This window comes from Mya arenaria, chromosome 2, assembly GCF_026914265.1.
Source record: "Mya arenaria isolate MELC-2E11 chromosome 2, ASM2691426v1".
Taxonomy (NCBI): domain Eukaryota; kingdom Metazoa; phylum Mollusca; class Bivalvia; order Myida; family Myidae; genus Mya; species Mya arenaria.
Window position 1 is genome coordinate 14,589,988 of NC_069123.1, and position 22,119 is coordinate 14,612,106.

The 22,119-nt window shown below is 35.0% G+C and overlaps 1 protein-coding gene across 43 annotated transcripts in view; it reads left to right on the forward strand.

Moving 5' to 3' along the window:
- Nucleotides 1-22,119, forward strand: part of LOC128210139 (ankyrin-2-like) — a 183,313-nt gene that overhangs the window by 150,090 nt on the left and 11,104 nt on the right. For 36 of the 43 annotated variants that reach the window (XM_052914398.1, XM_052914431.1, XM_052914485.1 and 33 more), the window contains one exon: nt 555-950. The exons of the other annotated variants lie outside the window; for them this stretch is intronic. In XM_052914398.1, the coding sequence (XP_052770358.1) occupies nt 555-950 (396 nt within the window). The remainder of the gene's footprint in view (nt 1-554; nt 951-22,119) is intronic. 43 annotated transcript variants of the gene reach the window in all.

The following is a 22,119-nucleotide window of genomic DNA, read 5'->3' on the forward strand; positions in this document are numbered from 1 at the left end:
ACCAGAGAAAATTGTTAACCAGAGAAAAAAAAAAGCAAGACATTTTCATGTGCAATTTTCTGTTCATTGACAGTTTCATTTTCTCAATGCCAGTCAGATCTTAGTAATTATCAGATAAGGATTCAGAACCAATTTAAGTATAGATATACAACTTGCTTGCTTACGGCCACAGATTAATTTTATAGCATCTCAATAAGACATTCCATTATCCCAGAAAAAGAATTAAACAGCAATCCAGATTTTATCCCAGAGTTCCACTGTTATGAAAGCCAGAAATTGCCTGAAGATCCTTAAAAATAAAATGTTGTTAAGATAATTAATGTTTTTATGTTCATACTTATAATATACTTGCAAATCATGATGTTAAACAGTAATTTTATTTTGAACTTAAAGATCAACTAAAGCTAATTGAATTAAGCTTTTAAGGCTCTTCATTAAAGCTGAAAATATTAATTAATTGTGTGTTATTTATAAAACATTGTTAAGGAAAAATTTAACTTGTTTCCTTTAATATGAGAAATTTTCTGATTTGATTTATTCTTAATTTGTTTAAGGTGAAGATAACACTTCCTTCACTTCAAGTGAGCAGGCTGGCATAAGCCACTTAGCTGACCAATCAGATGGCAGTAATTTGCCATCTCTGACTACTGACCTTCAAGAGGCAGAGTCAGCAGCCAATCAGGAGCGAGAGATTCCTCCCCCTCAGCCAATGGAGCTTGAAGTTCTTGCTGCAGAAGAAAGGAAGAGGAAAATGGTTTCAAGCTATGAAAATGTGTATACTGGAGTACCCCTTGAGCCAACAGTGAACAGAATGTCAATGGATGTGAGCGAAATGGACATAGGGGATAAGTTTGATACAAAACAGTCCGATAATAAGCTAGCCGCAGGCTTATCCTCAAGCTATGAGAAGCTTTACGAGAAAGCTGCAGGTGATGATGAGGATGCTGAAGGTGAGTGTAAATCGGAATCAGCGTTAATGTCGTCTGCTTCAGCTGTGGTTGATGTTCGTTCATCTATTGCTTCAGTTGTTCACACTTCTCAACCTGTTACCACTAATCACTCTTCACCAATATACATAACAGTAGAATCTGGTCTTGATAAACTTGCATGTAGCAGTTCAGAGATAGACTCGCAGCAGTATGCCGATTTATCGTTGTCCCCTCACGCAGGCCATAGTTCAAGAGTCCGGGGCGATTTGGTAGAGAGGTCTGCATCTTGTGACTCGGCAGAACTTTTGGATGAGGGTTACAGGAATATGGTCAGACCTGTTTCCTCACCAGACGTAACATTCCGCCCTGTAGATCAACAACATCATGATGAATTTGAAACAGGTAGATTTCCTTTCTGCTTGGGATATTGTGTCACTTTGGTCCATACTGATAAACACTCTTGTTCAAATTGTTGCTCATGTCGTTTTGTGGTCTTCAAGATTTGTGTGTCAGATTTCTGTCTCAATGAGACTCCAGATGTTGTGTTTTTATTTATTTTGGGAGTTCATCTAACATCTGTTTCATTTGTTTATATGTAATCATTAGAAGTGTTGTTTTATTCAGTTTTAATTTTCAATGCTCTTTAACCTTCATTCCAGTCCTTATGAAACATTATGAGAAGTAAAATATGTGTTTTCTTTAAAAAAACTGTTTATAGAAAAAAATGATAGCCAGTGTCTTTGTCATGTGAACATTTTGATGTTGTTTGCCATAACTCAGAAACATGAAACTTGGTTCATGAAACTTGGTTAATAATGTTGCATTGACAAAATAATACGTGTAAGTGTAGCAAGTCCAATCACTCTTGTAAAAAAAATTGAGTTATGAGCCTGGGTATAAAAACAAACAAAAAAACAAGCATCAGTGCCAGGGGCCATTTCAGTAAGATATTAGTTCTATCGGCAGTACATCAATTTTTTTATTTCGTCAACTTTGTGATCATTTTCAATGCTGGCTAAAATTCATTTCATACAAATATGTAGCAAAATAGTCTTACTATATGGCTCTGAGATAATTCAATTGACGGCTTAAAATCAACTTAGATCATTACTGTAACAGACTCTGGGGTTGTAGATTGACCAGTTTTGTGCTTGCACCATATAAGGGGGTTGCAGGATTATACCCAAATTCATTTTGAAAATGTAGACAACTAATGGTGCATTTTGATTTATATTCACTTTGACATATATACAGAGGTGGCCTTGACTTTCAGTGTGGCCTTGACTTTCAGTCAACATTTCTTACATTTCATAGATTTAATGAAATTCTACCAAAACTTTGTAAAATAATTTAACCTTGATCTTGATTGGGGTTGGTTTTGAAAACTTGATTGCTGTCAAAGCCTAATTAGTATTTTGTCTGCACTTAATTATTTTCATTCTTGTTTGTTGCTGTTTGATATGATTTATTATGCTTCACAAAAGGAGGAGCATATAGTCGCGTCTTTGTACATCTGTCTGACCCATATATTATTTTAGTTATCTCCCCTTAACCATTTTTTCATAATTGTTGCTTGTCCAGGCCATGTCTTGGAAAATTTAAAAGGAATTAAAATGAAACTTAAAGTATAGATATATGGCTATCGAAAGAGGAAGTGCATTACCCTAGAATAATAATTATTTTTTGTATATTTGTGTATTGTAATAATGTTTAAATCAATCTACTTCCACCAGCACTTTGTATAACAATTTCTGCATTTCATAAAAAATGGGCGTTTGAGGAGCATACATCGCTTCAAACGATACTTTTGTTTTGGGAATTTGATCATCATTTTTGTTATGGTTGTCTTCATCTTCTTGTTTTTCATCATCATCTATTGCACATATGATTGGATTATTCCTTTAACCATAGGATGCAATACCTCATTATAGCATTGCACAAAAACTTTCTATGGTGTCTGTTTTACTTTAGAAAAATCCCAATTAATTGTGAGCGAAGAGATTTAGTCACTTGGAGACAAATTGAATGTGTAAAACTTGGATTAGTTGTCAATAGGTTATTTTGAGCCTAGTTTACTTACACAATTAATTAATACGAATAGTTAGTAAATACAGACCAATCAAAAACAATTTTGTGCTAACTTTGACCAAACCAAAAACTTAAGGTTCTTTATACAATTAGCTATTGGTCTATATTCAAATAGCTATTGGTAGCTGTTGGTCTATATACAATTAGCTATTTGTCTATATACAATTAGCTAATGAACTTTATACAATTATATATTGGTCTATATACAATAAGCTATTTGTCTTTATACAATTAGCTATTGGTCTATATACAATTAGCTAGTGGTCTATATACAATTAGCTATTGGTCTTTACACAATTAGCAATTGGTCTTTATACAATTAGCTATTGGTAGCTATTGGTCTGTATACAATTAGCTATTTGTCTATATACAATTAGCTAATGGTCTTTTTACAATTAGCTATTGGTCTATATACAATTAGCTATTGGTCTTTATACAATCAGCTATTGGTCTATATACAATTAGCTATTGGTCTTTATGCAATTAACTATTGGTCTATAAACAATGAGCTATTGGTCAATATACAATAAGCTATTGGTCTTATTGCAATTAGCTATTGGTCTATATACAATGAGCTATTGGTCTTTATACAGTTAACTATTGGTCTTTATACAATTAGCTATTGGTCTTTATACAATTAGCTATTGGTCTATATACAATTAGCTATTGGTCTTTATACAATCAGCTATTGGTCTATATACAATTAGCTATTGGTCTTTATACAATTAACTATTGGTCTTTAAAAAATTAGCTATTGGTCTATATACAATAAGCTATTGGTCTTATTGCAATTAGCTATTGTCTATATACAATGAGCTATTGGTCTTTATACAGTTAACTATTGGTCTAGATACAATACGCTATTAGTCTATATAGCTGATGGTCTATATACCATGAGCTATTGGTCTTTATACAGTTAACTATTGGTCTATATGAATTAAGCGACTGGTCTTAATACAATTAGCTTTTGGTCTGGATACAATCAGCTATTAGTCTATATAGCTGATGGTCTATATACAATTAGTTTTGGTCTATATTCAATTTTGATTTTTTCTATAATTGTTCACATTTTTTCTTGGAGTTTGTTATTTATGAACCATTGTTTTACCCCTGATTGCTCACTATAAGGAGTGGATAGGACGACAGTCGATGAAGGTATTTTTCTTGGATATTGTATTATGTCAATGTCTGTTCATTCGTTTCTTTTGCTTCAAATTTACAATATGGACAATCAATTTCATTAATTGTTCATGCAAAGAGCATGTTACACGCAAAAATGTTTACAGAAATTAATGTAAAACTAATTGTCTTGAGTTAATTCAGATATATCCCAAATTGTGAGCTGTTTCTTTTTTAATTTTGAGTGGATATTTTTCATTAACCACATAAACTGAAGGTTTTATTTTGAAGCCTGATTTTTAATCTTCATTTTTTAATTTGCCTGCATAGCATGGCAGACGGCTGGGGATCATGTTGTCCAGCAGTCTTATTGTTGTCTGCTGTGTCACATTTTCATTTCCACTTTCTAACTGTTACTTTTTATATAATAAGCATCTGTTATCCAATCTTAACAAAACTTGGTTACAATGTTTATTGGCATAACATCTCAAGTATTTTTTATCAACATTTAATAGTTATGGCCCTTGAATTGTCAAAATTTCAAACAGTGGGTGCTTCCAGCCGGCCACATTTTCAATTTACGGATTTCTAGGTAAATAGCTGAAACTAATATATATTAACCGTCCGCTTAATTTTGAAAAATTGCATACGGGTTAATTGTATTTTAGAAGTGCTAAAAAGCAATGCATTTGGGATGTCTCTGTTTTTGCTGTTTTGGTTCACTTAAAACATTAGCTGATGCTTACAAAATGGTCTTTCTTTGAGAGATTATTGTACTTATATATTATTATATGATCTGCCATTTCTGTTTACAAAAACATGCTCTTTATTGTGATCAGTATTTTCTTTTCAAAATGCACACATCTCTAGAGTAAATGTTCAAAAGTGATCCTATGTTCTTTAAGCTAAGTATTGAAAATCATTTTAAGAAATACTATTACTTAACCGCAGTAATAATTCATTATAAATACTTATGTGAAAAACTACAGAAACAAGCTCAGTTGCCAAAAGTTGCAAAAGCTGCAGCTTCCTTTTGTTTAGGATATTTTTACTGCAGTTTATAATTTTAATTCACTTGACATTTTATCTTAGAAAACTAAATGTTGATTTAAAATTTGTCCATATTTTTTTTAATATGTTTTAAGTTGTTCTGTGTTAAGAATGTTCTAAATCATTCATTAGCATCCCCTACCTATAATTATTGCAACTAACACATGAAATATATTTTTAACTTTTGCATGCAGCTGCTCATGTATTGACAAAACAGGACCAAAGAAAGCCTATTCCTGACATAGATGAACATTTTCCTGTTCAGCAAACTACTTTTGACAGAAATAAAACTTTAGATCTAGAGAAAAAGACTTCTGTTGAAGAAGACAATAATTACACTGTAACTGAATCACCAAGAGAATCTGTCTCCCCTTCTTCTGAGCCAGCTGATATTTCGCCAGTTCATGAGGATCTCAAGGTCAATGAGATGGCGATTTCAGTTGGCCGTTCACCTTCTGACTTTCATTTCGAACCAGAAGAGTTCAAAGAACAAAGCGTAGAAAAAATGAAAAGGTCCCTTGCAGCTTTTAGCCAGGATTCTGGAGATTCCTTGTTTGATGAAGAGAGAAGAATTGGACATTTATCCCAGGTTGAAAAGATTGTTTCAAAAGAGACTCACCATGAAAAAAAGAGTTCCACTGTGTCCTCATCAGTTGAACAGAAAACTGTGTTTAAGGAATTTGTAGGTGAAACTCCGAAGATAGTCATGGAAGAAAAAGTATTTTCAACTGAGGATACTGAGAACTATTCAAAAACAACTGAGTCAGCAGATGAAATGACATTGACTACAAGTGAAGTCATTAAGGAAGACATTGAAGTTCTGGATGATGGGAGTGAAATCAAGAAAGAAAAGAAAGAGTTGGTTGCAACAATTGATAAAGACTCAAATCTTAAAACTGATGAAAGTAATATCAAGTCATTATCAAAGAAAGAAGAAACCAAAGAAATAACTTATCCCTTTAAAAGCAAAGGAGAGGAAAAAGAGAAGTTAGTTGATATTGTTGCAACAAGAGAAGAAACACTTGCAACAGCTCTTCACACTATGACAGATTCGGGACAAAAAATGAAAGATGAAACAAGGTTGAAGTTAGAAAGAACTGTAGCATTAGAAGGTGACACAGAAAAGATTGTTGGTGCAGAAATACAGACAGAAGAACATCAGCATATTCAGAATGATCAAACAAAAGAGAAAGGAACTTCAGATGTTATTTACTCAAGAAAAGATCAAGTGACTGAAGTTCTATTCGATGTTGAAACCAAACCTAGCCAGACACCAGAAATTGTACCAACCTCTGAAAGATATGGTGAGCAGGTTGAAATAATCAAAGACACTCAAACATTTGAGTCTGACACCGAGAGAAAAGAAGATGTTACGTTCTTCATTGATAAAAATGATACACAAGATCATACAAAAATGTCTTCTGAGATTAAAAGCCAGAGAGATAGTGGTTTGTTTGAAGAAACATTCAGTGAAGAGTCTGATGACAATGAAATGGCCATCGATCAGACAAAGGTTGGTGGCTATGACAACATGGCATTTACTGCTGAAGATGTGGTTAGACCAAAAGATAACTATAGAGCCAATACATATTCAGATACTGGATCAAAATTAGCAAAACATGGGGATATCTCACCAGAAGACCTGGAAGAAAGACTTAACAGATTTGACTTCGCAGAAGAATTAAAAGAGGAATTAGGCAGAGAAATCATTGATCATAAGGATGATGATAGAACTCTGTCACTGTCAGACTTTGATACCAGAAGAGACCAGTCTGTATTAACGCCATTGGGTGTAGAAGATATTCCTGTTGATGAAACAGAGAAGCAGCCAACAGCTTGTGGAGGTGTGGTGGATTTGGACCTAGAAGGGACTGAAGAACTTGAAGGAGCTGTTGGTCCTGCCATGTCTATAGATGATCAGCAGATTCAGCAAATACTTGACACAAGTTCTTCATCAAGTAGTTTAAGTGAGAATGAAGTGTTTGATACTGCAACAGGTAGATATGTACCTTGGGAAATCCGAAGCCAGTTTTCGAGACAATTTTCTGATTCCTTCTTGGAACAGCAAAAAGACTTGGAAAAGTCTCACTCGACAAAGTCTTTAGATATGGGTATGTTTTACAGGAGGGATGTTGAAAAAGATGAAAATATTGATTTCAATCAAAAACCAAAAGATTCAAAATCAAGTGAATCTTCTGATGAAGTATCACCATCTATTAAAAAGAAAGTTCAAAGGGTACGCTTCTCCTTGTCAGAGGACCATTCAGAAATGCTTCAAACAGAAGCTGCCATTCATTCATATGATGTGAAAATTAGTGAAGAATGGGAAAAATCAGCTAGAAAAGAAAAGAGAAGAAGTGATTCTATTGAATCTGATGAGACGGAACCACATGAAAAAATCACTGAAGCATATCAAAAAGCTGTTATTGCATCAATTATTGAATCCCGCATATTGATTGAACAGGAAAGACAGAAAGAAATTGAAGAGTTAGAAAATCTAGAAGAATCAACTGCGGAGTTGATTCCAGAAACAAAAGTGAAAGTCACACATGCAGACACGGTTGTCTATACCTCTACAGGTATTGATGCAGTATCACAAAGCTTTGAAGAGGATGAAGATGTTGAAGAAGAGGAATATGAACACGATGAAGACAATGAAGTTGAGATGGTAAACACAATGATTCAAACTGTTGTGAGTCAACCACTTACAGTTGTCAGCAGAGAGTCAAGAAAAGCCCATGAAGAACTCTTAAAAGAGTCTTTTGATGAAAAAGACAGGTCCATATCTCCTTCTATTGACAGTGAAGACCTATCAACCACTTACGAAAATCAAAGTGAACTACGAGAAGAACTGGATGTCTCTGCTTTATCAAGAAAATTTCCTGTGTCAGTTCTTGTGCAAGGAAAACCAACTTCAGAAACTGAAACATATGTGTCATTTGAGACCGACAGAGATACTAATGAAGATGAACGATTATCCCCAATAGAAGAAACATCAGGTGATGAAATTATTGAACATAAGGGTGAGAAAAAAGTTACATTTCAGACACAGACACAACATCTTGGTTCAGCTTCCAGTGAAGATTTAGTGAAGACTTCAACTTCATCTTCAGAAGTGGAACCTACACTTCTTTCTGCTTCATATGATCTTGATTCAGGAAAGGTTTCACATGTTGTCACCTCATATGATTTGTCACCCGACGCTGTTGAGAAACAGTTCTTGCCAGTTAAAGCTCCAAAGGCAATCTTGTCAAGTCCTGAAGATGATGTTTTTGAGGCTGATGTCACCATTGAAGAAAAGACTGAAAGTGTTGTACCTAATGAAGCCACACCAACTGATGGAGATATAGAACTTCTTCCAAAGGATTCACCTGAAGAGAAAGCAATGTCAAAAAGTGTTGAATCTGCTTCAACAGGGACAAGTTCAATACCATCACCACCTGCCCCATCACCATTTGAAAGAAATCAAAGATTAGATCATATTACTTCTGATCTACAGGTTGCAGCTTTTAAGATGCGTGCATTGAGAAAAAGTGATGGTGATTCGTTTGAATCTGGTGACTTGAATCTTGACTTGCCACAAAGTAATGTAGAAATTGAGGTGTCTGATGATGATATGTCACCATTTGAAGTAATGACACATTCAGATTTAGAAGGATATGATGGTTATGTGGACAAAAGAAAGGAGATTGAAAAATTAGAAAATGTAGAAAGAGAAGAACACCATGTTGTTCCTTCAGCACCGCCACTTTCTGATTTACTAAGTCCAGATAAATCTCAAGCTGAATCATCATTTGACCATTCTTCACCAGTTAGTAGTGAACCATCAGAGAAAGGCATGGAATCTCCTTTTGAATTACCACCATCAAGTCCAGAAATAGTCGAACTGGCACCTCATTCAACTGAACAAAATGTTGAAGAAGACATTATGCCAAATGGCCCAACCGAAGTTGACTACAATCCTGAAATCGACCTTGATTTTAGTGGTCCTTCTTATCAACCTCAACAGCAAGAACAAGAGGTTGTAGTAGTTGTTTCATGTCAGAGCACATCACAATTGGCCACATCCCAAACATTGACAAGTACTATATCTACAACAGCAACAGGACAATCTGTATTGACTGAGAGTCTTATTGAAGAATTGCCTGTGCAGAGTTATCAAGATGTTTTAATGGTTTCTGATCAGACGCTGTATGGACTTGAAATGCCCTCTGATGAAGCTGCTTCTATGACCACATCTCATGTTGAGTGTGAATCCATGAATGTCTCATTGGTTGCATCAGCATCTGCTCAAGATGATACTTCTGGTCAAATTGACAGCAAGGAGGTGTTTAGTCAGGTAATCGGGTTTGACAGAACTGAAGAAGACCTGAGTGAAAGACCATCAGAATCATTACAGGATATTCCAACTTCTGTGACTGAAGAAAGTCATGATACTATGGAGGCAGAAACCCTTATGGAACAAGAATCAATCTCAACTGTCCCTTTAGAGGTAGCCCAAACAGCACCAGAACTAGATCTAACACAGATGGCACAAGGTCAAGTCCACCCTTTGGAAGAAACAGGTTTAGACTCTGAGGTGAAGAAACCTGATGTTGACCTTGATATAGACTCAATAGAGCAGTATGGTGAGGGTGCCACACTTAAGGGTTATGAAGTAACTGTAGAAGATATTGAAGAAGTAGATTTAGAAAGAAGAACGCCTGAAACATTTCTTGAAGACGAAGATGATGAAGAGTTAGAACAGCTGAAGGGGACACCCGACATTGACATAGATGTTAAACTTGATACAGAAGAAGAAAGATCAAAGATAGAAAATGTTGAAGAATGTGCAAGGTTTGAACTTAAAGCGGACAGTTGTGACCTTGATCGACCATTAACACCCACACCAGTAGACAAGAATCAGGGTTTTTTTTCTGACAGATTTACTCCTGATGAGGCTGCAGTGTATGACAAAGATTTTAGATTAGAACAAACACAGTCGCAGGATAAGATGCTTGAAAAAACTGCTTCAGAGTTTGTAGAAAGTGTTCTTGAAGAGGTAAAAGTTAAAGTGAAATATAAAACAGCTCTAGACATTGATGATGATGTAGCACTTGTTCAAAGCCCTTTGTCTGAAAATGGAGGTGATATTACAGATTTTGCAGAGGAGCTACCATATGATGAAGATGAATCTGAGCCATTGCCAGATGACAGTGTAGAAGCAGAAGCTGAAATATTACATTCCATTGACAGGTCTGAGGAGTTCCTTTGTGAGGATAATTTAAGCAACCTCAGAAAAACTAGACAAACCAAGCCAGTTGTTCTTGTTAAACAAGTTTCAGAAGATGTGCCTGAAATAACATTAACCCAGCATTTACATAGTGATGAAGACAGTGATGAAGACATAAAACCTAAAGAAGATCATACTGAACAAGAAGAAGTAAAGGAAGAAATAACACAAGCCAGTGCAAGCTGGGCAGAAGCTGTTGTCCCAGTAAAGGATTCAGTTGACTCCGCAGTCATCTGTGTACCAGAAGAAGCGGATGAAGAGAACCAACCAGTTACTGAGAAAATTGAACCTGTATCTGCATCGGTGCAGAGAGCTGTTAAACCGATGGGATCAGATCATATTGACTCTGGAAAAGTTTGTATACCAGAAGAAGAAGACATGGAACAAGAAATGATCAAATCGGAATCAGTACAACTAACAGCATTAGAGCAAACGAGCACAGAGGAAAAAGACACTAGTTTATCTGAACATGTTGTATCGGCAGAGTATCAAGAAACATTTTCATCTTCAACTCACACTTCCAGTTATGTTTCAGTAGAAGAAACTAGAGAAAACATTTCAATTGAATCGCATGAAGAATCTGAACAGAATCATTTTTTAGGGAAAGGCTCTGATTCTGGTACTTTTTCAGGCAAGTTTGATGTTTCTAAGACAAAACTTGCTTCAAGCTTTTCGGCTCAGCTTGTTTCTGAAAAAGAACTGAAATCAGAGCGATCGTTGTCAACAGTAAAAACAAAAGATGAATCAATTAATAAACTTGAAAAGACAGTGTCATCTACATCAATCCCTATTCCAATAAAAAAATCACTCAGTGCCAGTAGTGGAGAAAGTTTTGATGATGATAAATCAGCAGAAGGTGCGAAAAGTGCAGAATTTGAAGATGCTGGTGATTCATCAAGCTTGGATAGTTTTACAACAGTGGTGGCCGCTGATGAAGAACAAGATGATGAAGACAGAATGGCAGATTTTGCCTCCCTTACATCATCAATACATTCTGATGTCCAAGGTGGTGGTCAAGCAGATGACGAGGAATTTGTAGAAGCAAGAGACCCAATTCAAGAATTGATGGCATGGGCACAAGATAAGAAAACTAAAGAAACTTTTCAACTTAAACAAGACATAAAAGAGGAAGAAATTTTGGCTGATATTGGTAAACCAGTAGAAATGTTTCCATGGGAAAAAGAGAAAGGAATTATGCCACATCCCTGGAGAAAAGATGAACTTGAAGAAGATACTGACTCTTTAGGTGGCAGTGACCGATTTGATTATATTGATAGACAAGCCCTTAGTGTTATCACTGAGCTCTCTGAAGAGGATCGATTTGAAATCATTAATAAAGAAGATATAGAAAGTGAAAGCACTGGCACTGGGTCTGATTCAAGGCATTATAGTTCACCAGACTTTCCACCCCCTAGCCCAATGAGTAACCTGAAATTCTTCAACAAAAGTGCAGAAAAGGATGACATTTCTGTTTCCTCTTCTTTACTAGAATTTGAAAGACTTGAGAGAGAAATAAACCAATCAAGATCATCAGGATCTATTGAAACCAGTGGAAGTGGAGGTAAAGATAGTCTTGGTGGCTCTTTAGATGAAACAAAGTTTCTGAGTAAGAGCCTTGAAAAAGATGATGTTTCCATATCTTCCTCCCTTGCTGACTTTGAGCGCTTAGAGAAAGAAGTTGCACACGGCAGCTCTGACAGCTCAATTGAAAAAATAGTATCTCCAAAGGTTATTTCACCTCCAGAAATTGGAAAAGCAAGTGAAAAAAGTAGTGTGTCCGGCTCCTTAAGTTCATTGACAGAATTTGAAAGACTAGAGAAGGAAGTGTTGAGTGATGAATACAGAAGAAGTTCAATGTCTGTTGCTAGTAGTTTAAGCCATATCAGTATTACATCAGTCACTTCATCACATTCATCATTGAATGAGTTTGAACGTCTGGAACAAGATTTTAATATTGCAGAAGAGTTGGAAAGGGAAGCGCAGAAGATTGTTTCCATCCTTGAAGCAGGTACATTGCTTCCTAGTCAGTACAGTAGTGAACCTGATATTTCTTATTCAGAGTCATTAATCACAGCTAGGGAAGTGCTCATGACCAAGCCCAAAGACCGAGACATTGACAGAGATTCTATTGATGGAAAGGATGAAATTGATGAGGACAGTTTAAGTGAGAACAAGAAAAAGGTGAGAGGAGATGCTGTTGATGACACAGATTCTTTGGATGGAGACAAGTCAGAAATGACGAGCTCAATTACATCAGCTATTTTAAAATCAGAATCTGCTACCAGACTTGGTACAGATTTTGAAGGTGATTCATTACATGACAGTACACATAGTAGTGATGGAGCCATGAAAATATCTTCAGATTCTTTAGGAGAAAAGTTAGGAACAATGAAGGAAGAAAAGGATAAATTTGACACTGACTCTTTAACTGGCCAAGAAGGTGTTATGGAAAAGTCTGCAGATTCTGGTGATTTAAAAGAGGGAATATTGGAGAAATCAACTGATTCTCTTGAGTTTAAAGAAAATATGAAAAAGTCTTCTGATTCTAGCGAATTAATGGAAAGTGGAATAATGTTGAAGTCAAGTGACTCATTAGAAATGAAAGATCAAACAATGGAAAAGTCTACAGACTCACTGGAAGATGAAAAGGAGAAAGAAAAATACGAAACAGATTCTTTACAGGGAGATAACGATGCTATGGAAGCATCTGTTGATTCACTAGAATCATTCCAAATAATACCAAAACACAATGTGATGGAAGTATCTATGGACTCTGCTGGAACTGGATGGAGCTCAGCTAGCTCAATGTTTTCAAGGTCATCAATAGATACAATGAAATCTGCTGAGAGGGAAGAATTGATTGAAGCAGAACAGGTGCCTGACATCATGGCAGCCTCAATGGAATCATGGGAAGAATATGAAGAAGAAGAGGAAACAGACAACTATTATATAATCTCTAAGTATCAGGCTAGTTTGAAGGAGGCTGCAGAAATGAGTAAGCATTCTAAGACTGAGAAAACTGAATACACACACCCATATCTTGATTTCGAAGGGAATGTTGCAGCTGATAATTATCAGTTTATGATGACTGCAGCTGAATGGAATCAAAATTTTGGACAGAACGAAGCTAATAATTCTCCATACTTGTCCAGACAACCATATGAAGAGAAGAAGAAATTCTACACAATGGCAGAATGGGAAGCGATGAAAAAGGCCAGAAAGCAACAAGCAGAAGAAACAGAACATGTTCAAGAAACTTTGTCTTCAGAGCAAACTTTTAAAAGAAAAGATGAAGAAAAATCTTCTGCTGAAAGCGATAAAAGTCCTTCAAGCAGTTCTATTGAGGGGGAGACAGATTCAAATAATAGTTCTGTGATAATATCTGCAAAAAGGTCACAGACCATAGAAATGAAATCTTCAGAGACTGTAGTGCATTCAAGAAAGACAATTAAAAGTGACAGTGGTGCAAAAGGCTTAACCATTATCAAACAATCGAAAGGTATACATATGTTGTAGTGAATTAGTTTGTGATAAAGAGGGTGAAACCCCGGCCAATTTTTTTTTTCAATTTTAATCTCAGTTTTAACTTTTTTCAAAACTACATTTTCATAGGGTTTCAATAAAACAGAAAAACTCAAATCTTTTGTCAATTTTAACTTTTTTAATACCTGGAAATCCATTTAAGTGAACACTGCTTCCAAATCGCAAAAATAAACAAAATTATTTAGCACCTTTCACCAGATTCAACTTAGAGGGGGCATCACCCTCGTATTGTGCATGCTTATGTGTTAAAACCTTGACATCAAATATACAAAGTCTTGTCCACTCAGGTCGTTAATATGGAAAATGTCCACATTTAACAGACATATTGAACAAGCAATTAAAATACTTACAATTTGCACAAAAAGTTAAGTGTTGGTTTCTGGAATGTTAAACCTGATTTATCTGTAGAACTACAAATAATATCATTATAAGCCCGAGGGCTGTGTTATTCAAGCATCTTAAAGAAAAGAAATTGTGAAAAAATGTTGTTTTTTACAAGTTGAATTTATAGAAAACCTTCAATGTTTTTAAATATGGAAAATTGCAAGGAGTCTAAATAATAAAGGAATATGAATAAATTTGATGAAAAATGGAGAGAGTTTTAAATATTTGTTGTTAAAAACTTTCAATGTTTTTACATCATAAACATGGAAATTTGCAAGGGGTGTAAATATTAAAGGAATATGAATAAATTTAATGAAAAATGGAGAGTTTTAAATATTCGTTGTTAAAAAATCAAAAAGTTCACAAAGTTGAACAGTTTCACTAAGAAGCTTTATGAATATTGTCGCAGATATGTAATTTCTATGTATATTTGATTTGTATATTTGATGTCCGGGCAGCTGTTTCATGTGTTGCTATGTAATCATTTTTCTCGCTGTTGTCTCTGATTTGGTATTGTTTCCAAGTACTGCTATTAGCAAGTTTTTTTCACAGTTTTAGGTTAATGACTGAATTCCATCTATGTACGTAGCTAGCCGCTGTAGGCAAGTCTCACATTTTTTAATCCATTTTCTTTATTGCGATCGAAGCCTGGTATGCTTGGTATTGATCATCGGACTTGGCGTGATGTGATCTCATTCACAAGTTAGACCAAGGGTTGTGCCTGATAGTTAATATGGAGAAGGTCCATGTGACAGTGTGATCGGCGTGTTAGTACTGCTCCAGTAATTGGATTGATAATGTGGATGTTTTGTTAAAAACTGTCTAATTAATCTAAAAGGGAATAAAAACGCATAGTATGATTTGAACTAGTGTCAGATAAACACATGGTTTGTTATAGAAAAAGATAATAAATACATGCTGTGTTTTAAATTCTTCTCCGGAAACACGGGCATTGGTCTCTATGGGTTACAATTTATGGAAAGCTTTCAAGTGTGAAACACAAAATGGAATATCGCCTAACAAAGAATTTATCGTAAAAAAAGACAAAAAATTTGATATCTGTGCAAACATGGAAATATAACAGTAGAATTTAGAGTTGAATACAATGGAAGCGTCAGGTGTGGTTATAGGTTCGGTAAAAAGTCAGGACTCAATGACGGAAGTTACTTTTGCTGTGAAGGATAAAGTGATAGAAATCTCGAATGAGACCCTTTACTCCGGTATTGATCTCACTAATGAGTATTTGTTCAGTTCCTAATCCTTGTGGTTTCTTAACCAAATATGGATGTTGTACTGTGGTTTAAGTGGGATCTGAATTTACGTAGATGTTTATTATGCAAACTTTTAAAATGTTGAGTTTTTTTCCATATTTTTACTCTTATCAACTTTTCCTTTTTTGTTGTGTTGTTATGTTTTGAGTTCTTGAATTTAAAAAGATAATATGGAAGAGATTGTTTTATCTATAAGAAGGTAAATCACCATCAACTGTATAATGATTATTATAAGGAATATCTTTATCTTGGCCTTAAAAGAAACATGCTTTTCTATTATAGTAGTACATTTCTTTTTACGAAAATATTGTCTAAATATAAAAATATATAATAAATTTGATTTAATTTGCTGCATTAGCGGAAGGACCAACACGTACCACTGAGGAATTCAAAGGTGGGATATACATGTATGCTTAGTGTGATGCAAGACCCATCATTAATTTCTTTTGCAATAATGACTAATGTTCACTTGGAAAATGTGACGTGAAATGGTAGTTGCAGTGATCTTGTTTTATAGACAGCCAGCCAACACTCTTGCCCTACATGTAGTTGAAGTGCTCTTGTTTAATTGACAGCCAGCCAACACTTTTGCCCTACATGTAGTTGAAGTGCTCTTGTTTTATAGACAGCCAGCCAACACTCTTGCCCAACATTTAGTTGGAGTGCTCTTGTTTAATAGACAGTCAGCCATCACTCTTGCCCTACATGTAGTTGAAGTGCTCTTGTTTAATTGACAGCCAGCCAACATTCGTGCCCTACATGTAGTTGAAGTGCTCTTGTTTAAGGGGGTTTTGTTTCCAAACAAAATTATGTAAGTTTTTAGTCTTAAATTACATAACCTTTTATAACCATACCGGTACACAATTATATCAAAACAATTGGCGGGAATTCTTGTCTGCAGAGAGAAAAACATAATACAACCAAAATATACATCTCTTTTATGATAGAATATTAATGTACCATTATGGCATAAATATTTTTTTTAGGAAAGATCCTTTTAAAGATATATAAATGATATGCATTTTTATCTCATAATATAACGGGCTTATTTATTGCTACCCTTTCTTGATCATAAGAATTTCATGTGAAACAAAACGTTTGATAAATAATTTAATACCAACAACTTCCATCTGAGAAATATTGTTATTTTTATGGCATAAGGGTATTTGGAAAGATCTATCAATTAAAGCTGTGGCATTGTTCACATGATGTAATTAATAACTGAAAGCCTGATATTTCTACGCAATGTCAGGGCTTTCTAAAAGTATAAATAATTAATGGCGTTGTTGATGGATTATTGGAATATTTTCAAGGATATCAGAAATAACATGTTATTGTCTTTATTTATTTAAGTATAATGACCTAGGCTTATACGTAGCAATTAAAAACTATGACATGACACTATGATAATAACAATGATAACCAAATACTGTGAAATCATTTATAATCGTTGGCATGAAATTTCGTGGTTTGCCGAAAAATTACAATTTCGTGGGTTCTTGAATTCGTGGTTTTCATTTTTGGAAAAAAAAATCGAAACTGCGATCATACTAGATCTTCTGCAATATCTCCACGCGCTGGCCCGTGATTTCAGTCTTCTACGTCACTCTGTTTATGACACTCGCTAAAGTGGTACTACATGCCAATTAGTGCATATACCCATGTCAATTATCGATTTAATTGGAAATTAAGGTCATAAAAGAAGATGTACCCTGATCATAAATACAGATTGGCAAAGCCATTGAATGCCAATTAAGAATTTTGCAAACTGTGAAGAAGGACCGTATATTTGAGTAAAAGATAGCTGATGTTTACAAATTTTTGACTTACACTTTTGAATATTGAAAAAGTGAATAAAGGGTCTATATTTCGTGGGATCTTGAATTCGTGGATCACCCAACCCACGAAAACCATGAACATTAATGCCCCACGAACATTAATGATTTCACTGTAGGTACCCTATTATATTATGCATAGGACACACTTTCTAACCCCAGATTTTGGTCTAAAAAATTGCCTGCCTCCTTTCTATTGTATTAGGATTTTATTAGTTTTTCTCAAGTCAAAAAATTTTCTGCTCCAATTTTTACATTTTTCCGCATCGTCCTATTTTTTGTATTAAGGGATTTTACCCGTTTTCTCACCACTTTTTCGGCCTACGTCCGATCTATGCTATCGTCCTATACATAGTATAATACTTTATGTAATTCTGGGTTTATTGAGCCCATTATTAATGCAAAAATATCATGATAGCACAAGTAGGATCATTCTCAGAAAGGTCAGAAAACTGCAATATGATATCGTAGCATTTTTTAGATGTTTCCCTCTTTGCATTATCTTCCATACAAGAACAATAGCAAGAAGAATTGGCTGAACGATCTGTTATTACTGTGCAGATATATTGCAATTTGATTTATTTATTCCGTAGCTCTTTATTGACCGTTATTCTCGGCAACATTGTACAACATCGTAATGTCGACAACAGCCCTCGTGAAATTATACACTCTCGCTAAGCCCTCATTTATAATCTCAATAACCGGGATCATGGGTGTTGTAACTATTACTTATATAGAGTTTCTGTAATTAAACATGGGATTTGTTGCCAAGTAGATAAATTTTAGATGAATTCCTGAACCAGTCTCCCAGTTCTTAAAAAAGGTGGATGATTTACACAGTCTAATGATTGTTATGAAATCGGATGATGGAGAGGTTTCCCTCAATGGGTTTCTGGTTTTAAAACATTAGTTTGTCTAAAACTGATCTATGAATTACTCCATGTTTGTGCTATGTATGTTGACAGAATTATTCCCTTGTTACCACGGTGATAAAAACCGGGCATTGAGAACCTATGGCAGACAGTGATGGCTTTTGCGTCTGATTAGAATACCATACAGAACTTTAACATCGTGAGGCTATATTTATCACATGTTTGTTTAGTTTAAATGACCTGATTTGGCCATGAGGTTTGAAAAGTTGGATTTTTATATGCGAAAAACAAACCCTTTGCAATATTAAAACATCTTAAGCAGTACAACAATCCAAAATAATACAAAAACAAGTGCCCAGCTCAAGACAGTGTGTAACTGTATTAAGAAATGATAGGGGTTCTCAAAGAGACCAGTATCTGCACCCTCATGCCTTCTTAGAATGAAATGCTTGACATGATTAGATTTAGTCTTGAAATATGATTGTGAATACAACACCATGTGCCATTTTCTCCCTAAACACCCTGCCCTTTTTCTGCAGGACACTTTCCCTTTTCTGCAGCACCCTGTTCTTTTTATGAAGCACCCTGTCCTACAGTACCCTGTCTCTTCTGCAGTACCCTGTCCCTTTTATGCAGCACCCTGTTTATTTTCTGCAGCAACCTGTCCCTTTTCTGCAGTACCCTGTCCCTTTTCTGCAGTACCCTGTCCCTTTTCTGCAGCAACCTGTCCCTTTTCTGCAGTACCCTGTCCCTTTTCTGCAGCACCCTGTTCATTTTCTGCAGCACCCTGTCCCTTTTTTGCAGTACCCTGTCTCTTTTCTGCAGCACCTGTCCCTTTTCTGCAGTACCCTGTCCCTTTTTTGCAGTACCCTGTCCCTTTTCTGCAGCACCCTGTCCCTTTTCTGCAGTACCCTGTCCCTTTTCTGCAGCACCCTGTCCCTTTTAAAACCTGGTACTGGCCCTCACATGGAGTTGTTGATTTGGTGAGAAAAGCCTGCACAAGACCATTTCCATTACAATCTCTTGTCTAATACTTTGACAGGAATTGTCTAGGCCGGCTTCCTTTCTGTGAGTTCTTCATGTACATCTGTCAAAACGTGGACTCATTGATTGATAAATTTATCAGAAGCCAACAATGGTGATACATCAGGTTGATGCTTTAATTACTCAAGGGTCTGCACAAAGTTCAAATGAATAAGCCTTTCAATTGAATTAATCAAGAATGGCAGAGTTCTTGGGATTTCTTTCTAAGAAAATCCGATTTTAAGCCAGTGTTAATTATCCGTTGGCTAAGGCCTAGATAAGTGACCTAATTTAGGGATAGACAATATACAGATATTATATAATTTTGTATATATATACATAATTGGTGTTTGTCCTTGGATGATGGATATAAATTGGTTATTCTCATTCGATCAAATTGTTTTAATTAAAATAATAGTAAATTGTGTCGATACGTTCATGCGTTGCGTAAACGAAAATATTCAGCATTATGGCATGAATCTTGGTAGGCTAATATTCGTTACAACAATATGCAGGGTCATTATGTGAAATTAGTTCTATAACTAAAAATATGGCTAAAATATTTGGGGCCATATTCAGTAACCAAATAAAATTGAATTTTAAAATCAAGATTGGAAGTGTTTTCATTGGCCAGTATGCTTTTAAAGCTGCACTCTCACAGAATTAATTAATGTTTTATGGTTTAAACCGTTACTAACAGTTTAAGAAAAATGCATAAAACATCAATTTTTGAACTTAAATATAAAAATCTGCTGTCTGATTTTTTTGTCAGCAGTCTTATATAACTGGTTTCCATGGATTTTTGCAAAAATTGGCTCGTTCCAAGACCAAAAAAAAAAAAAAGTTGTCAAAACGATCAATCTGTGAGAGTGCAGCTTTAAGTCCACTGTACGTTACTTGACCTTGAGATTAATTTTCACATTTTCAAAAGGGTCTGACTTCGAAAAAACTAAATTTCATTTGAAAGAGGAAGAAAATGCTTGACACAATGATAAAAGTGGTAAAAGGTCCATCCAATCCTAGATTTATATTTTGCATATATATGCATATATATGGCCTTGCATACTATGAATGTATCTTTCAATAATAAGATTTGTTTAAACCAATGGTAAAACATCAAGAGGAGTTCAAAATAGAGCTCTAATGTTAATATATATCTCAAAACATGATAGAAACAGGGGCCGTATTCAATAAGCGTCTTAGTGAATATTTTCAACTTAGTCGTAATTTCGTAATTTTTGACATTGATTATTTTAAATACCCGCTACTTTTCATCAGATTTATTTATATGCATATATTGTTCAGACCATATTCTTGCTTATTTTCATATTTTTGGTGTACAAACATTGTTCGTTTTCTTAAAATTCAAATTAGAAAAAAGGCTATTTTTCACTAAGTTGAAAATTGTTACTAAGATGCTTATTGAATACGGCCCCTGAGCTATTTTGCCAAGAAGCGTTAGTAACGCTATTACAAAGACATTTTAGGCTAAGAATTACTGAGTTGTATTCAGACATGTACATGCCAGTTCATTTATAAAAGTAGATAAAATAACTAATAACTTTTACAAACCTTAATTGTTGAGTTCTGAGATAATAGATATAAGTATTCATACGATAGCTGTTAAACCAATGGAAAGATTTGTACCAGTCACATAATGGACATGAATTCAATATTTTTTAATTAATCAACAAAGTAGGTATTTATCGAGGGCAGTCTTAATCCGATTTAGCGTCATGTCAATTTTAGTGTACAGCACACAAAGTTTGTTTTCTGACTTTCCACCGTGTCCATTATAAAAAAAAATTGTTTTACTTCTCATTAAAATTTGTCTGACCACTTTTTGTCTGTAATGTGTATGTTTGGCATTTCATTATTTGAAACAGACCTCAGAAAAAAATAGCTTTCTAATACTTGAAAGTATTGATTGCCATTGCATTGAAGCAGATTTTCCAATCACTAATGGTTTTCATACTGCCAGAAAGGCCAGGCGGCTTTAAGGTTTAATATTGTCAATAAATTTCATCATTTTCCTAGAAATCTTACGAATACCGTAAATGTCCTATTAAAAGCCCATGCCCTAATAGACAGTGCCAAGGCTGAGAGTTGAACCCACAATACCTGGGAGAGAAGCCAGTGCCCTAACCGTATAAGAGTTAAAACATAACTGATAAGGGTAGTTCTTATATACAGATGCTTGAAGTGTGGCAGTGCTTGGTCAGTTTGAGTAGATACAATGATTATAAGTCTCTGTCATTGTATTTGATAGACTTGATCACTCCATGTTAATGAAATGTTCCTTTGTGACATTTGCTATTGTTTTTATCAGAACATCTACCGCGCATGCTTTCCATCGACGATGATGATGGAACGACAGAATTTGATCCCCACGAGCATGCAGAAAGTTTACGACATGGCATTCCTGATCACTTTGGTATAAATCAATGTTGTACGTGGCTCATTTTTCTCTCATTTCCACTCTTGTTTCATGTCCTTGTTCCCAGTCGACTCGATCATTATGTAAATCTCCATCTAATAATGTAGACTAAGCAATAATGCAGACAAAGCGTTAGTACTCTATTTGTATTGATGACAATAATGTTAGGTCAATATATCCGTGGATATTCAAGAATATCCACACGTCTTCTTTTAACATGTCACACTTGTCTAAAAATCTGAGAAATTCTGAGACTTTATCTGATTAAGTTGATATGAACTTCTCTGCTCATGGAA